This window comes from Littorina saxatilis, linkage group LG8 (genome assembly GCF_037325665.1).
Source record: "Littorina saxatilis isolate snail1 linkage group LG8, US_GU_Lsax_2.0, whole genome shotgun sequence".
NCBI lineage: Eukaryota > Metazoa > Mollusca > Gastropoda > Littorinimorpha > Littorinidae > Littorina > Littorina saxatilis.
Window position 1 is genome coordinate 51,910,905 of NC_090252.1, and position 15,653 is coordinate 51,926,557.

A 15,653-nucleotide genomic window follows, 5' to 3' on the forward strand; every position below is an offset into this window, starting at 1 on the left:
CGATATATATTGTCTTATGAACGAAGGCACACCCACGCATTCACAGCAAACGACTCATGCAATAGAAGACGTTCGGATATAACTATATGAAGATTTTAAGCGATATGGTAGAGTAAGAACCCCTTTTATGGAGTCAAGCTTTTAAAAACGAGGCGAAGTAAGTACCATTTGTTTTTAAACACGTGACAATTGAACCACTAGCCTCACCTACTTAAACAAGCATTGACCTTAACGAGGTCAAGAAATTCGCCCTGTGGCCTATGAGAGGGCAAATGGACCCAAACGGAGCGCTCATTTAAGGAGGGCGAAATAAGTGAGGGCGCCTAAACTGAGCGCTCCAGTTAAGGATTGATTGGCTGGTAAAAATAGTTAGCCAATCAAATCACATTTCTTAAGATTCGCGCTCCAAAAAGGAGGGCGCAGTTTAATTGGCGAGCGATAGATTCGCGCTCCAAAAAGGAGCGCGCATTTATTGAGGGTGCAGCTTATCGTTATGGGGCAAATAGGCCCAAACGGAGCGCTCATTGGAGGGCGAAATAAGTGAGGGCGCCTAAACTGAGCGCTCCAGTTAAGGATTGATTGGCTGGTAAAAATAGTTAGCCAATCAAATCACATTTCTTAAGATTCGCGCTCCAAAAAGGAGGGCGCAGTTTATTTGGCGAGTAATAGATTAATAAATGCGCGCTCCTTTTTGGAGCGCGAATCTATCGCTCGCCAATTAAACTGCGCCCTCCTTTTTGGAGCGCGAATCTTAAGAAATGTGATTTGATTGGCTAACTATTTTTACCAGCCAATCAATCCTTAACTGGAGCGCTCAGTTTAGGCGCCCTCACTTATTTCGCCCTCCGTAAATGAGCGCTCCGTTTGGGCCCATTTGCCCTTTCATAGTGGCCGTGGTGACACGGGATGGCACATGAATACCGTTTCTAGGTCTGCACAAAAAGTTGCCCCGTGTCCAACCCGGGCCGGATTCTAATCAGCGACCTTAAATCGCGCAAAACTGAGAGAGAGAGAGAGACAGAGAGAGAGAGAGAGAGAGAAAGAGAGAGAGAGAGAGAGACAGAGACAGAGAGAGACAGAGAGAGAGATAGAGATAGATAGAGAGAGAGAGAGAGAGAGAGAGAGAGAGAGAGAGAGAGAGAGAGAGAGAGAGAGAGAGAGAGAGAGAGAGAGAGAGAGAGAGAGAGAGAACTCGAAAATTGTATAACCGAGGGATTTCTTTCTTTCTTTATTTGGTGTTTAACGTCGTTTTCAACCATTCAAGGTTATATCGCGACGGGAACCGAGGGATGATAGCATTAGGTCCATATGGTCCTTTCTTACAGCTAGTCCCTACTATAATACACACATGAAACGAAGAACAAATATGAAGAATAACAAAATCAAAAAAATCAAATAAAACACAATCATGTTGGGAAAAGTATTACAAACATTAGTGTGCTTGTGGAAGCATATTATACACTTTCTCTTTTACGCACCCTCACACACATTCGCACAAATTGTATACCGACTTAGTCGTTAGAGGGGTGCTTTCGGAGCTGTCTTTTAAAAGAAGATAATGACAGACATGACCTGATATTTACAGGTAGGGAATTCCAAAGGAACGCACCAGAATAAGAAAAACTAGTTTTAAACAAATCGATGCGGGGCCTTGCATGGCAAGGCAAGGTTATTTCGAGTGTTTGAATAATATGACGGAGATGATTTGAAGAGTTGTGTAAGATATGTTGGGGCGTCCTTACAGACGAACATTTATTATACAAAAGCTGCTTCTTTAAGCTTAACATCCCAATATTTTTCATCTTTTCCGTTGTAGAAAGAGATGGACTGGGCAGAACTAGTTTAGCAGCTCTACGCTGGAGCGAGTTTAGCTTCTTCAAGTGAACTTCACTACACCCGCCCCATACTATGGAAGCATAATCAATATGGGGTTTTATGTGGGCATTGTAAAATAGTTTTCTTGTGTCTAGATTTATAATGCTTTGTAACTTTGACAAAAGAAACAGGTTTTTAGCAATTGTTTTGCAGATTCCATTGATGTGAGTCTGCCATTTGAGATTATTATCAACAGTAAGTCCCAGTAAACGGTGCTCAGCTACTTGCTCAATGGAGTGCTCATTTAGGGACAGACTCAGAGTCATTTCTGAAAGTTGATGTTTTTGGCGAGTGCTGATTATTATAGACTTTGTTTTAACTGGATTAATAAGCATACGATTTGCAGAACACCACTCAGAAACATCGTTTAGACTCTGTTGCAATTTGTCTTGAATTTGTGCAGGGCTTTTCCCTGCTGCATGTAAGGTAGTATCATCTGCTAACATATATGACACTCAACAGATTCAGACTGTAGGTACAGGGGCAAATCATTTATATACAGGCACAATAATACAGGTCCCAAAACAGACCCCTGTGGCACTCCACATTTCACAGTGCCCTGAGAAGAGTACGTATTGTGTACGTATACAGATCGAACCCTCTCTCTAAGATAAGAGTAAAAAAAAAAAAGCGATAGTGCTAGAACTTTTCAAATAACATTTTAATTTCTTTAGAAGGATCTCATGATCCACGAGATCAAAAGCTTTTTTTTAGGTCCAAGAAAACATCCCCAGAAATGTCTAACCTATTAATGGATGAGTACCATGAATCAGTTAATCTGGCAAGGGCAGTATTACATGAATGTTGAGAGCAAAAACAAGACTGAAGTTGATGCAAAAGGTTGTGGTCCTCCAAATAAGTAACCAGATGTTTCTGAACATGCCTTTCAAGAGGCTTAGATAATACAGATAACAAAGATATAGGTCTAAAATCATTTAAGTCTTGAGAACCTTTTTTCTTTGGCAAAGGTATGACTTTCGCTTTTTTAAATTCTTTTGGAAAAAAATGTTGTTGAATACATAAATTATTAACATAAGTCAGCGACTCTACTATATAAGGAGTAGACAATTTTAATAATTTATTACTTATTTCATCAAGCCCGGAAGATTTTTTTATTTTCTAACCGTGCTATGTACTGGCCAACTTCATGGATGGCCATTATCGGAAAAACAAACACATCCGTATTTCTTAATTTTTCATCACAGAACATCTGCAAGCCTTTACAACAGGAATGTGGTTCTGTACCTGGAGATTTTGAGTGAGAATCTACCAGTGATTCAGCAACGGACAAAAAATAATCCTTAAAATCGTTGGCCTTTATATTCTGAGGAATACTACTATTTTTTGAGGAGTTGCCTTTTAAAAACGTGTTCAGGGCGCGCCAGACTTTTGAAACTTCTTTGCTGTTACCCACAAATTTATTAAAATATGATCGCTTCGCGTTTCTCACAAGATTCTTTACTCTGTTACGCGCTTTTTCATAATCTTCAAATAATTTGTTTGTCTTTAACTGGTCGCGATACGCCATTGCTTCGATGATATCAATGGTTAACCAGGGAGGAAGTTTAGGATGTCTTACTCGTTTCCGCCTCACAGGTGCATGTCGATTTACCACATCGATAAAGAGGGAATACCAGGCTTCAAGTGCCTCGTTAGGATCGGTATAATTAAGCACAAAAGGGCAAAAGGTGTACAATTCAAATCATTAAAGAAGAGACCTTGATTATAATGCTTAAAAGACCTGTATGAAATATATGTGTGACCTTTTGATTGGGTAACTTCATCAATTTGGAACAGCTTACAGGACTATGATCACTTACACTTAGGTCGGATACACAGGCACCTACGACTGTGTCCGGATTATTCGTATAAATATGATCGAGCAATGTAGATGTCGTTGAAGTTACCCTTGTGGGTGACTTTACAAGCTGTTTAAGCCCAAATAACTGAGTAGTTGATTCCCAGCCGGGATGGGACTTTAACATGTCTATGTTAAAATCGCCAAATAACATAACGTCAGCAATGTGTTTGCTCTTATTATAAACATTGTCTAACATTTGTACAAAATGATCATACCACTCAAAATTTGCCGCAGGATTTCTATAAAGAAAACACACGAATTGAGGGGCCATTAATTTACTGGGTTTGAGTTCTAACCAAATGCATTCTACTGCGCTGGGTTCCAGGTCTATGCGTCTACGCGTAATGTGTTTAATTGAGTCATGAATATATACCGCGATTCCGGTCTGCCCTTGAATTTCTGGGCCTCGCCTTTCAACACAATAATCAACAATCGCGATATCATTATCGGAAACCCTGGAATCTAATCGTGATTCAGTAATACCAAATAAATGATAATTCGGATATGCTTTTTTCAAGGAAGGCACATACATCATGGACCTTATTATATAGGTGATACACATTTAAATGACCAACACTGAGCATAATAAAACAAGGAGTAAACACACACAATGAAAACTAACACATACACAATAACTGTAACGAAAAAAGCAAAACAACAACCGTCACAAAAAAAGCAAAACGACAGTCAGTTCAAACTACAAACACAAACAACAAGTAACTGTTTATGCCGGCAGTCTTGCAACACAATTTGGTTAAGTCTCACAATAGCGTCACAGACCTCTGCACTAACACTCGACTTTAAACAAACGAGCTCAGTCAGCCTGACACAAACACAACTCCGTTCAGGCGAAGCGGGCAGATTACACGGATTACGTGGCAGTCACCACTCACACACGCTGGAGGGAATAGAGTCTTCAATCACGCCCTCGCAGATTTCCACATGAACCTTAGACAAGTGTTCTCCGAATGTTAGTGAGGATCCGAGTCAACACAACACCACTGTCACATTTAAATGTGCCAAGAGCAGTATAACATGTAGATATCGACTGTCCGCTCAATAACAATGGAACTTTTATTTACGGTTCTGATACGGCTGAACACAGCCACTGTTTCTTATAACAAGAGAGTGAAAACCACAAGAACACTATACTGTGACTTTCCAAGCCACACAGTCTGTATAGCACAATACGGCGATACGAACAGGATCAAACAGAAATTGAATTGGGGGAATCAGTGAGAATTGTGCATAATTTGTACACACACACACACACACACACACACACACACATACACATACATATTCCAGACTTAAGTTTTATTCTATGATCAGTAAATCTTACGAAATGCAGTCATACTTAATACAAATTAAGAATAATAAACACAGAAAGATGTTAAGCAGATTAAGGACTAGCACACATTGTCTAAAAATTGAAAGTGGAAGACATCAGAATATCCCTAAAGAAAATCGTCTTTGTATTGAATGCAATGTCATAGAAGATGAAATACATTTTCTAGATAAATGCAATAAATATGTTAAATTAAGGGATGAATTTAAAGAAGATGCTTCACATATCAATATGAAATATGCTAACAAAAATCCAAGTAACTTATTTTTAGAAGACGAAGTTCAAGTTCGTCTTGGCAAATTTGTTACGGATTGTTTTAGCATTGTATAATGCATTATTATTATTTGTTGTTTGTTGTGTCAATAACTTTACTGGTTCATGACAATAAACATTATTCTATTCTATTCTATTCACACATACACACTCACACACATACATACACACACACATACACACACACACACACACACACACACACACACACACACACATACACACACACACACACAAACACGCACACAAACACTCACACACATACACACACGCACACACACACAGTGACACACACGCACGCACACGCACAAAGCACAGTTACATTTATACAAGGTGACACGCACTATGCTATGCTAACTTATTTTTTTCTGTCCCCAGAACTAGAGTATAGAGAGAGAGAGAGAGGGAGAGGGAGAGGGAGAGGGAGAGAGAGAGAGAGAGAGAGAGAGAGAGAGAGAGAGAGAGAGAGAGAGAGAGAGAGAGAGAGAGAGAGAGAGAGAGAGAAAGAGACAGACAGGCAGGAAGACAGACAGACATACAGACAGACAGACCGAGAGAGGGAGAGAGAGAGACAGTGTTTGATTGAAGATTTGCTCAAAATGAAGAAAAAGTAACCTATACATTCTTCTTCTTCTTCTTCTTCTTCTTCTTCTTCTTCGTTCGTGGGCTGAAACTCCCTCGTACACTCGTGTGTTTTTTTGTTTTGTTGCACGAGTGGAATTTTACGTGTATGACCGTTTTTACCCCGCCATTTAGGCAGCCATACGCCGCTTTCGGAGGAAGCATGCTGGGTATTTTCGTGTTTCTATAATCCACCGAACTCTGACATGGATTACAGGATCTTTTCCGTGCGCACTTGGTCTTGTGCTTGCGTGTACACACGAAGGGGGATAAGCCACTAGCAGGTCTGCACATAAGTTGACCTGGGAGATCGGAAAAATCTCCACACTTAACCCACCAGGCGGCCGCGGCCGGGATTCGAACCCTCGACCTTCCGATTAAGAGGCCGACGTCTTACCACCCCGCCACAGCGCCCGTCTACCTATACATTCAAATGAGCATTCACTTGTGTACAGTATATCCGTTTTTGGATACTTTTTTTTCGTCATATTTGCGTTTAACTGAAAGTTGAGGCGACACTCACACAACTACAGTTTTAAATCTATTTCTTTAAAAAAAATCGGCAAGTATTTTTTGCTCCGTCTGAACAAAGGGATTGTATTTCAGCTTAGTATGTTAAACATTTGTTAATGAAATTGTAATGCAAAGTTGTCTGATTTCTTTAGTTCTAAAACAAAACTGATAACATTGAAACAACTCTGTTGTATGTCATTTTCTGATTCCAAATATATATTGTTTTATTGTGTTTGAAGTTGAAGATGTGCACAAAATGATGACATTAATTTGTTGAGTGTAAAGCAGGCATCAAACGTTGTAGGACCTCAATGTCTGTCAAGCCACTGAAAGAAAAAACGTCATATCGAGTTTGCAACACTATAATTACGTCATTTTAAAAGGGGATAGATTAGGATGCCGTTTTTCGACTTTTGTTTATATAATATATAATTTTGGCCATCAAAGTTTCTTTTTCTTGTTGAAAATACCCTTCTGACCCCGTTTGAAAAAAGGAAGTCCGGAAGCAGGTCATGCAAGGTCGTGTTTGCCCAAGCAGACACATTTTTTGCATATCGCTGGCTCATTTGAAGCCAAACGCCGCCGATAAGTTCGTGTGACTCACAGTTGGCTGTTGCATTTTAGATTCAGAGGTACACAATAATGTGTTATTGCAAATACAGTGAGTCGCATTGAAACCAGAAACTGACGACTAAATTGTGAAAAAAGGAAATTGGGTCACACGGGTTAACAATGGCTTAGGGGTTGATAAAACCACGAAAACTGGTGTGTGGTTTACACATGCTTAATAGCCATTCAAACGAACTGTGTCTTTTAATGCTGTTAAATGCTATTGCAAGTGTGTTCCATAAGGTTAGAACTGCTTATTTCGTTAAAGATTCGGTCGTTCTGTAAACCTCTTGTGAGGCGTAGTGAGGCTTTAAGTAGATTTCTCTAATCTTTACACTTATGTTTCAACACTCTCTGAAAATATCACACACAAAATATAAGCAACATTTAATCGTATCGAAGTCGATCTTTGGGATTAAACTTATATATACATATACATATATATACAAGAATGGATGTGTGTGCGTGTGTGTGTGTGTGTGTGTGTGTGTGTGTGTGTGTGTGTGTGTGTGTGTGTGTGTGTATGTGTGTGTGTGGTCGCTATAACTCAGAGATGGCAAGATTCAAGAACAAGATATTGTGCTTGCAAACTGCTAAGTAGCCACTGATATGCACCTGGGTTTTACTTTTTCGATTCATTGGTTACTTTTTACATTTAGTCAAGTTTTGACTAAATGTTTTAACGTAGAGGGGGGAATCGAGACGAAGGTCGTGGTGTATGTGCGTGTGTGTGTGTGTGTGTGTGTGTGTGTGTGTGTGTGTGTGTGTGTGTAGAGCGATTCAGACTAAACTACTGGACCGATCTTTACGAAATTTGACATGAGAGTTCCTGGGTACGATATCCCCGGACATTTTTTTCATTTTTCCGATAAATGTCTTTGATGACGTCATATTCGGCTTTTCGTGAAAGTTTAGGCGGCACTGTCACGCTCTCATTTTTCAACCAAATTGGTTGAAATTTTGGTCAAATAATTTTCGACAAAGCCCGGACTTCGGTATTGCATTTCAGCTTGGTGGCTTAAAAATTATATAATGAATTTAGTAATTAAAAATCTGAAAATTGTAAAAAAATAAAAAAAATTATAAAACGATCCAAATTTACGTTTATCTTATTCTCCATCATTTTCTGATTCCAAAAACATATAAATATGTTATATTTGGATTAAAAACAAGCTCTGAAAATTAAAAATATAAAAATTATTATCAAAATTAAATTTTCGAAATCAATTTAAAAACACTTTCATCTTATTCCTTGTCGGTTCCTGATTCCAAAAACATATAGATATGATATGTTTGGATTAAAAACACGCTCAGAAAGTTAAAACGAAGAGAGGTACAGAAAAGCGTGCTATCCTTCTCAGCGCAACTACTAAACCGCTCTTCTTGTCAATTTCACTGCCTTTGCCATGAGCATGAGCGGTGGACTGACGATGCTACGAGTATACGGTCTTGCTGAAAAATTGCATTGCGTTCAGTTTCATTCTGTGAGTTCGACAGCTACTTGACTAAATGTTGTATTTTCGCCTTACGCGACTTGTTTAGATTATGAATCTCTCCATTAGTGAATGCAACTAAATATAGCAAGGCCAGTACAGTGCCTACTGTTTATATTTATCATGCACATAATGCCAGTGACATTAGAAATTGTCGATTGCTCTTATCGGGGGAACATTCGAAGAAGAAGAAAAATCCACAAGAAACTACCCGTCATAAAACAAGTTGGCAGATGTGTTTGAAGACAGATCTTTCTGATAAGGCCGTTTATTGAAAACCAAAGTATATGACTGAAAAGGCCATTTATTCCTCTACCTTATTCGGAAAACAGATTTGGTTTACATGACGTAGTGTCTATACAGTCAAACCTACAACACAAACACCCCCCAAAATCAAATTTGACAAAAAATTAGAACTGCTAAAACAAAACATCTTCTGCACTTCAGTACAAAGAACAATCACATCTACATTCAAACCAGTCAGTGTTGTTCACATATCCAGTATAACTATGACATTTATGGCATGCTGAATGGTGTAGGTGTCATTCCTCTGAAAAGCCGTAAAAGGCGGTTTTTGATGCCGTTTTAGTGGGTAATGAGACAGTATATTTAAGTAATTCCTGAACGTATTTCCTTCAAACGTTTGATGATTTGTACATACCGAATTTTAAGTCATTTGAGACATTAGCTCTACTGTTATTTAACATGCCAGAAACAGTTCTTAAATTGACAGTAGAGCTTTGATGACTCATCGAAAAACAATTAATTTGTTGTTATCTTCAAGAACAATAACAGATGCACAATATACTCAGATTTCATGTACATATTTTATCAGACATGAGTAGTATGAGGATTTCAACCCGAAAGTAATCTTTAAGAAGTCACGCCCTGGATCGTGGAACGCCTAGTTGTGTCCACCGAAGGCGCTACACACAATTATGTCCCCCGCACGCGAAAACAGAGTTGATATATCGCAAAAGAATTGCCCTGTGAAGATATTTTATGGCAGATCACATTATTTATTATAGATATTCCGAAGCAGAATTGCCTAGGCTATAAGTACTTTTACTTAGGTCTTGTTGTGTACTCGTGAACAGTGGCGTTCGATTTTCTGCCGAAGTCCGTGAAAATTACGCAGAGAGGTCTCAGTTTCCAGAACTGCCATTTGAATCACTATTCTAATACTCACAGTTCAAACTTCGATACCTTGCAGACTTGTATGCGCGTTTTGGGGCACCAGCATCGCGGATAAGCTGCTCTAATCTAGCGTTATTTTGTGGTACTCGATTCTCAGTGGGTAAGGTCCCCCGCATACACCAGATAAGGTTCCCCGCATATTTGACCAAGCTGCGGGGGATCTTACCCCGTCAAATGTTACTGTTGATCTTTGTGCCCATCGTGAGTCTAAACTAAGCTAAGCTGAAACTTAAAAATGGAAAGCAGTATCCACAAGTAGTTAGACTTTTACAAGCAAGAAGATTTAAGCCCTTCTGTTGACCGTGCTTTGTGTTATTTTATCATTTTTTAACGTAGGGGACAGTATTTCTGACCTGTCTTGGTGAAATTTCTTCTCTTATGTAGTAAGCGAGAGTATAAATGGTAAGAAAACTGGTTAATCCAATGCAAAAAAAAGTACCGGTCAGTATGATATGAACTTCAATACAAAAAAGTCTGGTTATCTACTATTTTAAGGCTCACTGGTAACACGTTTAATTGATCATAGCTCTCGAAAGAGCATTTTCCAAGAATTTGTGTGTGCATTTAAACAAGTGCGCCGAAAACAGCCATTGTTGAAAATGTATTAAATTAAAGGGTAAATTGAAGCTTTCATTTCTCTTAATGCATGCTCATGTTAAAAACACTCTGTTCATTTGGACAGGGTATACATCTTTATTTTCAAACCTCTTTCTGGTATGTCGCACAACAGCAGAACTATAAAGTCACATGACTTGATATTCCGAGTGTAGTTTACGACATGTGTTAGTACAAATCGATGAAAGTTTTAAGACAATTCGTTGAGGAATTACTGAAATATATAATTGTTTTGTCTCATTACCCGCTAAAACGGCTTCAAAAACTGCGATTAATGCTTTCTGAGAGGATTGACACCTACACCACTCAGCATGCCATAGCGTCCATGTTAGACAAGATATACGAACAAAACTGACTGTTTTAGATGCAGATTTGATTTTTCTGTCTAATGACATGCAAAACATGTTTCGGTTTAGTTCTGATTTTTTTGTCGAATTTAACACGGGAATCTTGATTTTGCGAATTTGATTTTGGGGGGTGTCTGTGTTGTAGGTTCCTCTGCATAGACACTACCTCTAAACACAATCTATTTACAGAATAAGGTAGGGAAATGAATGAGCTTTTCAGTCCTATAATTGTTTTTCCAATAAAGAACCTCATCAGAAAGATCTGCCCTCAAACGCATCTGCCTACTTTTTTATGACGGGTTGTGTAGAAGCAAGGTAGGTAACTCTTGCTTTGTTATCAATGGAAGGGAGGTAACTTTTACCATGCAAGCATACCTTGCTATTCTCAAAGGGTGTAAAGAGATGAAGTTAAACCTGCTGTTCAACGATCTCGAACTTTATCAAGAAAAAGAGGTAACTCATGTGACAAGAACCAAATAAGAAGGTCATCACGACCAACATGTGCATTTTTGTGTGATTAACAGTTCCAAAATGCCAAAACTTAAGACATTGATGACATGAGGTTTATCATTTAAGGATCAAGGTTCTAGAAATGTCCAACGGGGGAAGCATCTCATACAATAAGAAACACGATATTAGCAGTACATGGATTTATGTTGATACTGTGAGTGGTCAGATGTCTATGAAAAGATATATGAGCTAGAACTAGAAATTTGACATGACATTTATAAGGCTCTAGACATTTTTGAGGAAGGAGAGGTTACACTACATATAATTTGTGTTTGCAGGCATTTCATTTATGCTGATATTCCATCTGTGTAGCATTTGTCCACGGGTGTTTCTAGGATCATTGAGAGTTTCAACAGACCCAACATTTCTGTATGCGAATCATCAAGGGAGATAACGTGCCCCCCCCCCCCCCCCGATTATTTCGGAGGTTTTCTGTCATACTTATTTGATGTTCTGCTAACACCCAGGCGAAGCTTTGCATGTCCTGACTGCTAGTATGAATAATTTAGATGTGGTGTAGCCGAGATCGCTGTCCATGCTAAAAGATGTACGTTTCATTATAGTGAATATTTTGAAGTGTTGCATGTGTTATTCATAACTTGCTTACCAAAAACATGTTCTGCTTCACTGTCCTGCACTTGAAGATCTAAGAGAACAGTATACTCTCCAGAAATATAATTGATATTCGTCTAGTTTCAAGATAGTTTTATCAGTATCTTCTAGTCATAAAATCGTTTTCATGAATCAAGCCATATCATTGTATAAATTATTCCAGAGACTGATATTGCTGTGAGATAGTGTACTATTGTTTTGTAAATTATTTAATGTATCATGACCCGTCACGTGTAAACTTCATAATGTGTATTATTTATAGTATAATTGTTTTGTGCGTTCACAACCATTCATGTGGGGCTATGGCCGTAATAACGACTATCTAATACATCCACTACGAACAACACACACATAACTTTAGGTTACTCATGATTGATGTCAAGTTTGTTCACGGTAATAACGATTGGATTTAACAACTTCACTATCTTCTTGTGTCTATTTAAAAAAAACCATTTTTCTCCTTTGTTTATCCATTTATTCATTGGTGTATGTATATCTTGTTTCGAGCATTGCTTACTGTCTTCATTTTTGTATGGTCTAAGTGAAATAGGTCATACTGGTGCCAGGTTTTCACTACTTTTGGGACTGACAGACCAACCATGACTGTTTTTTAGGACATATTGTGGCAATACAATTACACGATTTGTTGTTGTTTCAATGTTTGTTCTTTTTTTGTTTATTTTTTAGAAGCATTCAGCAATGAGACGCAACTGGCCATCAAACCCTTATCGTGAAGTCGGTTATGGTGGTGCAAGGAGGGGAGTCATTATAGGATTTGACAGATGCAACTTTGGGAATACATCTTCCCAGTTTGCACGAGAATTTAGTGGAAATTCGCACGTGCTTTTTCACAACTGCAGTCTTGGACAAGAGGGAGGTAATGCAATTGTTATGGTCACCTTGGGAAGTCTGTGAGATTTTCGAAATGATTGAGAGGGAATGGAGAAACGTCGTGAAGCTGAGTTTTTTAACGCTTTACCATGCAATACAGCATGACTTCCCTTCTTTGTCTCTGTTAATCTAGGGAGAAAATATCCAGCGATATTTCTCCGTAGGCCTAAAGTTCGGCCATGACCTAGGCAAAATAACTTGCGCAGCCGCAAAAACAAGAAAATGGAAATCTTTTATGAAATGATTGGGAGCCACGCAAATTTGACCTCTTGATTCCGACCATGAACCCGCTGTTGATAATCTGGAAGGTCGTACCAGAAATGCAGATCTATCTCTGGCCGATTCATAGATTCAACCTACAAACTGCGACCTCATCTGTGATCAGATGGCCAAGCAATGCGTGAAATCTTTTATTCTAAAGCCTTATGGCTCGTTTCGACAAGCATTAAACGGATGGAATTAACCACATGCAGTTTATTCTTCAGAAAAATGCACACAAAAAATGGGTTGGGTTCGGTGATTTGTATATAAACGTCTTCCTCACGATAGATTCGCTGATTTGTCTTATGAAGCCGTCATCAACACGAACACAATGATTGCAGACGCAAACTCTGTACCTACACGAACGAGACACAAGACTGATTATTTCACAGCTGCAATGTGAATAGAGAACAAAGACGTTTTGGGTAAGCTTACGTCAAGTCTTCACTGACAAGCTATAGGAACAGACGGAAAATTCCGAACAAAAGTAAATGACGTCAAAGTCTCTTTCGCTATGCGTGTAAAAGTCTTCACTGACAAGCTAGGAACAGACGGAACATTCCGAACAAAAGTAAATGACGTCAAAGTCTCTTTCGCTTTGCCTGTAACTTTGTTATGACGTCTTTTTGTGACGACAGTATACGCGACAATTTGTTCGCTTCCGGTGTCATTTTAGACTGAAAAGCAACTCAAAAGAAGGAGCTAAGCCTGTGTCTTGAAACAGCTGAAACACTCTTTTGGATTGCCGTTTCAATGTTAACCAAAAAGTTAAAGAAAAAAAACAAGGTTCAGTTGCGAACTGACAGCGGATTGAGCATTTATTCCTGTTGATGAAGGTACGATTGAAGCTTTATTCTCTCCGTCAACCAACAAGACTAGATTTGTAGCAGACGAAAAACAAAGTGTGCGTTTTTCCTGTCTTGTGAAGGCGATTATGTCGTTATAAGTTATCTGTACGTTGTGAAGACATTTCAAAACAAAATTTAGCTTTGATGCGTCACGGGATATAAGCTTATACGTTTTCATCCATGGAATGTATTGTTTTTTTCGTCTCGGCAGGGTGAATGAATTCATGATCATTTTTCCGGAACTGGACAAAACTGGCCTTGCCAAGACTGAAACAAAATATAGTTCTACAACTTCTAGGCTTGGGTTGATTGCCCATGGTGAATTTCCAATGATTTGTTTCCACATCCCATGACAAATTCTCTTTACTTTGGTCATGCCATATATACGTTACAGCTCCGTCCATCCATGGTATCGCGTGATATTTTGTCTCGACGGGGTGAAAGAATATAATGACGTCACTCTCGGCAGAGCCTCGAGTGACGTCATCATGATCATATTCATTGACCCAGTCTCGACAAAATATCAGGCGATACCATGGATGGACGGAGCTGTAACTTATACATACAATACACTCATATTTTAATTGTCTCAAAATGCGAAATTACGTTGTGGTGGCCATTGACATACAAAAACATTAAGCAAAAACAAAAAAGCAACAAAACTAAGCCAACAAATTATTGTGAACAATTTCGCAGCCAAAATTAAAACATTTATTTCCGTGTCATTTAATTCACATTTTCTTTGCCAGTCAAGGCCGTCCACATCACTATCTGGATCTCCTTTTAGATTAACAAAAATCACGTGACCGATGCTCAAATAAGGGTACCCTCAAAATCGACTTGACAAAAAGGGAAGGGACCAATAACAAAATCGACGAAAATTCACAATAGGCAAAACATTGCAACTTTTACAGAAGAAAGTCAAAGCAATATCCTACCGGGAACATGTTGTTTTGTTTAGCTGGCTTGCGTATTTAGTGTGCTATGCTATTCCTACTGATGCATGTGTCAAAAATTGTACTCTAAGTACGTCTAGTATGTAGGCAAACTATTCTGAAAGTTTTAAAGCAAGCAACCAAGTCATTGCCGAAATACAGCGCATTTTCTCATGATACCCCACAACAATGACGCAAAAACTCCCGTTTTTGACCTCTCATGCGATCGACATCTGCATCAGTAGGGATAACATAGCACAAGAAATACGTAAGCCAGCTAAACAAAACAGCATGTTCTCCGTAGATAATTGCTTTGACTTTTCTTCTCGTATTTGAAAGTTGCAAAGTTTTGCCTATTGTGAATTTTCGTCGAATTTTGATAGGTCCGTTTCGATTTTGTCCGGTCGATTTTGAGGGTATCCTTATTTGAGAGGCGGTTATGAGATCCCTGTAAAATAATTCTTTGATTCAAAAGGAGATTCAGAAAGTCAAGTGGACGGCCTTAAATGGCATAGAAAGTTGGAATGAAATGACACGGAAGATAATGTGATTTTTGGGGTGCGACATTTGTTGCAATAATTGTTTGGCTAAGTTCATTATGCATTACACACACACACACACACACACACACACACACACACACACACACACACACACACACACACACACACACACACACACCCACCCACACACACACACACCCTCACCCACCCACCCACCCACCCACACACACACACACACACACACACACACACACACACACACACACACACACACACACACACACACACACACACACACACACTATAATGATGAAATGTGAAGTATTGATCAGAAATCTGAA

At 38.9% G+C, this 15,653-nt stretch overlaps 2 protein-coding genes across 5 annotated transcripts in view; both read left to right on the forward strand.

The window, feature by feature from the left end:
• LOC138973807 (cystathionine beta-synthase-like) overlaps positions 1-15,653 on the forward strand; it is a 253,496-nt gene that overhangs the window by 34,385 nt on the left and 203,458 nt on the right. The gene's annotated exons all lie outside the window — the stretch shown is intronic.
• The window catches only part of LOC138973809 (uncharacterized), a 33,129-nt gene that overhangs the window by 1,333 nt on the left and 16,143 nt on the right, over positions 1-15,653 (forward strand). The window contains exon 3 of the mRNA XM_070346523.1: positions 12,562-12,751. Within this exon, the coding sequence (XP_070202624.1) occupies positions 12,562-12,751 (190 nt within the window). The remainder of the gene's footprint in view (positions 1-12,561; positions 12,752-15,653) is intronic.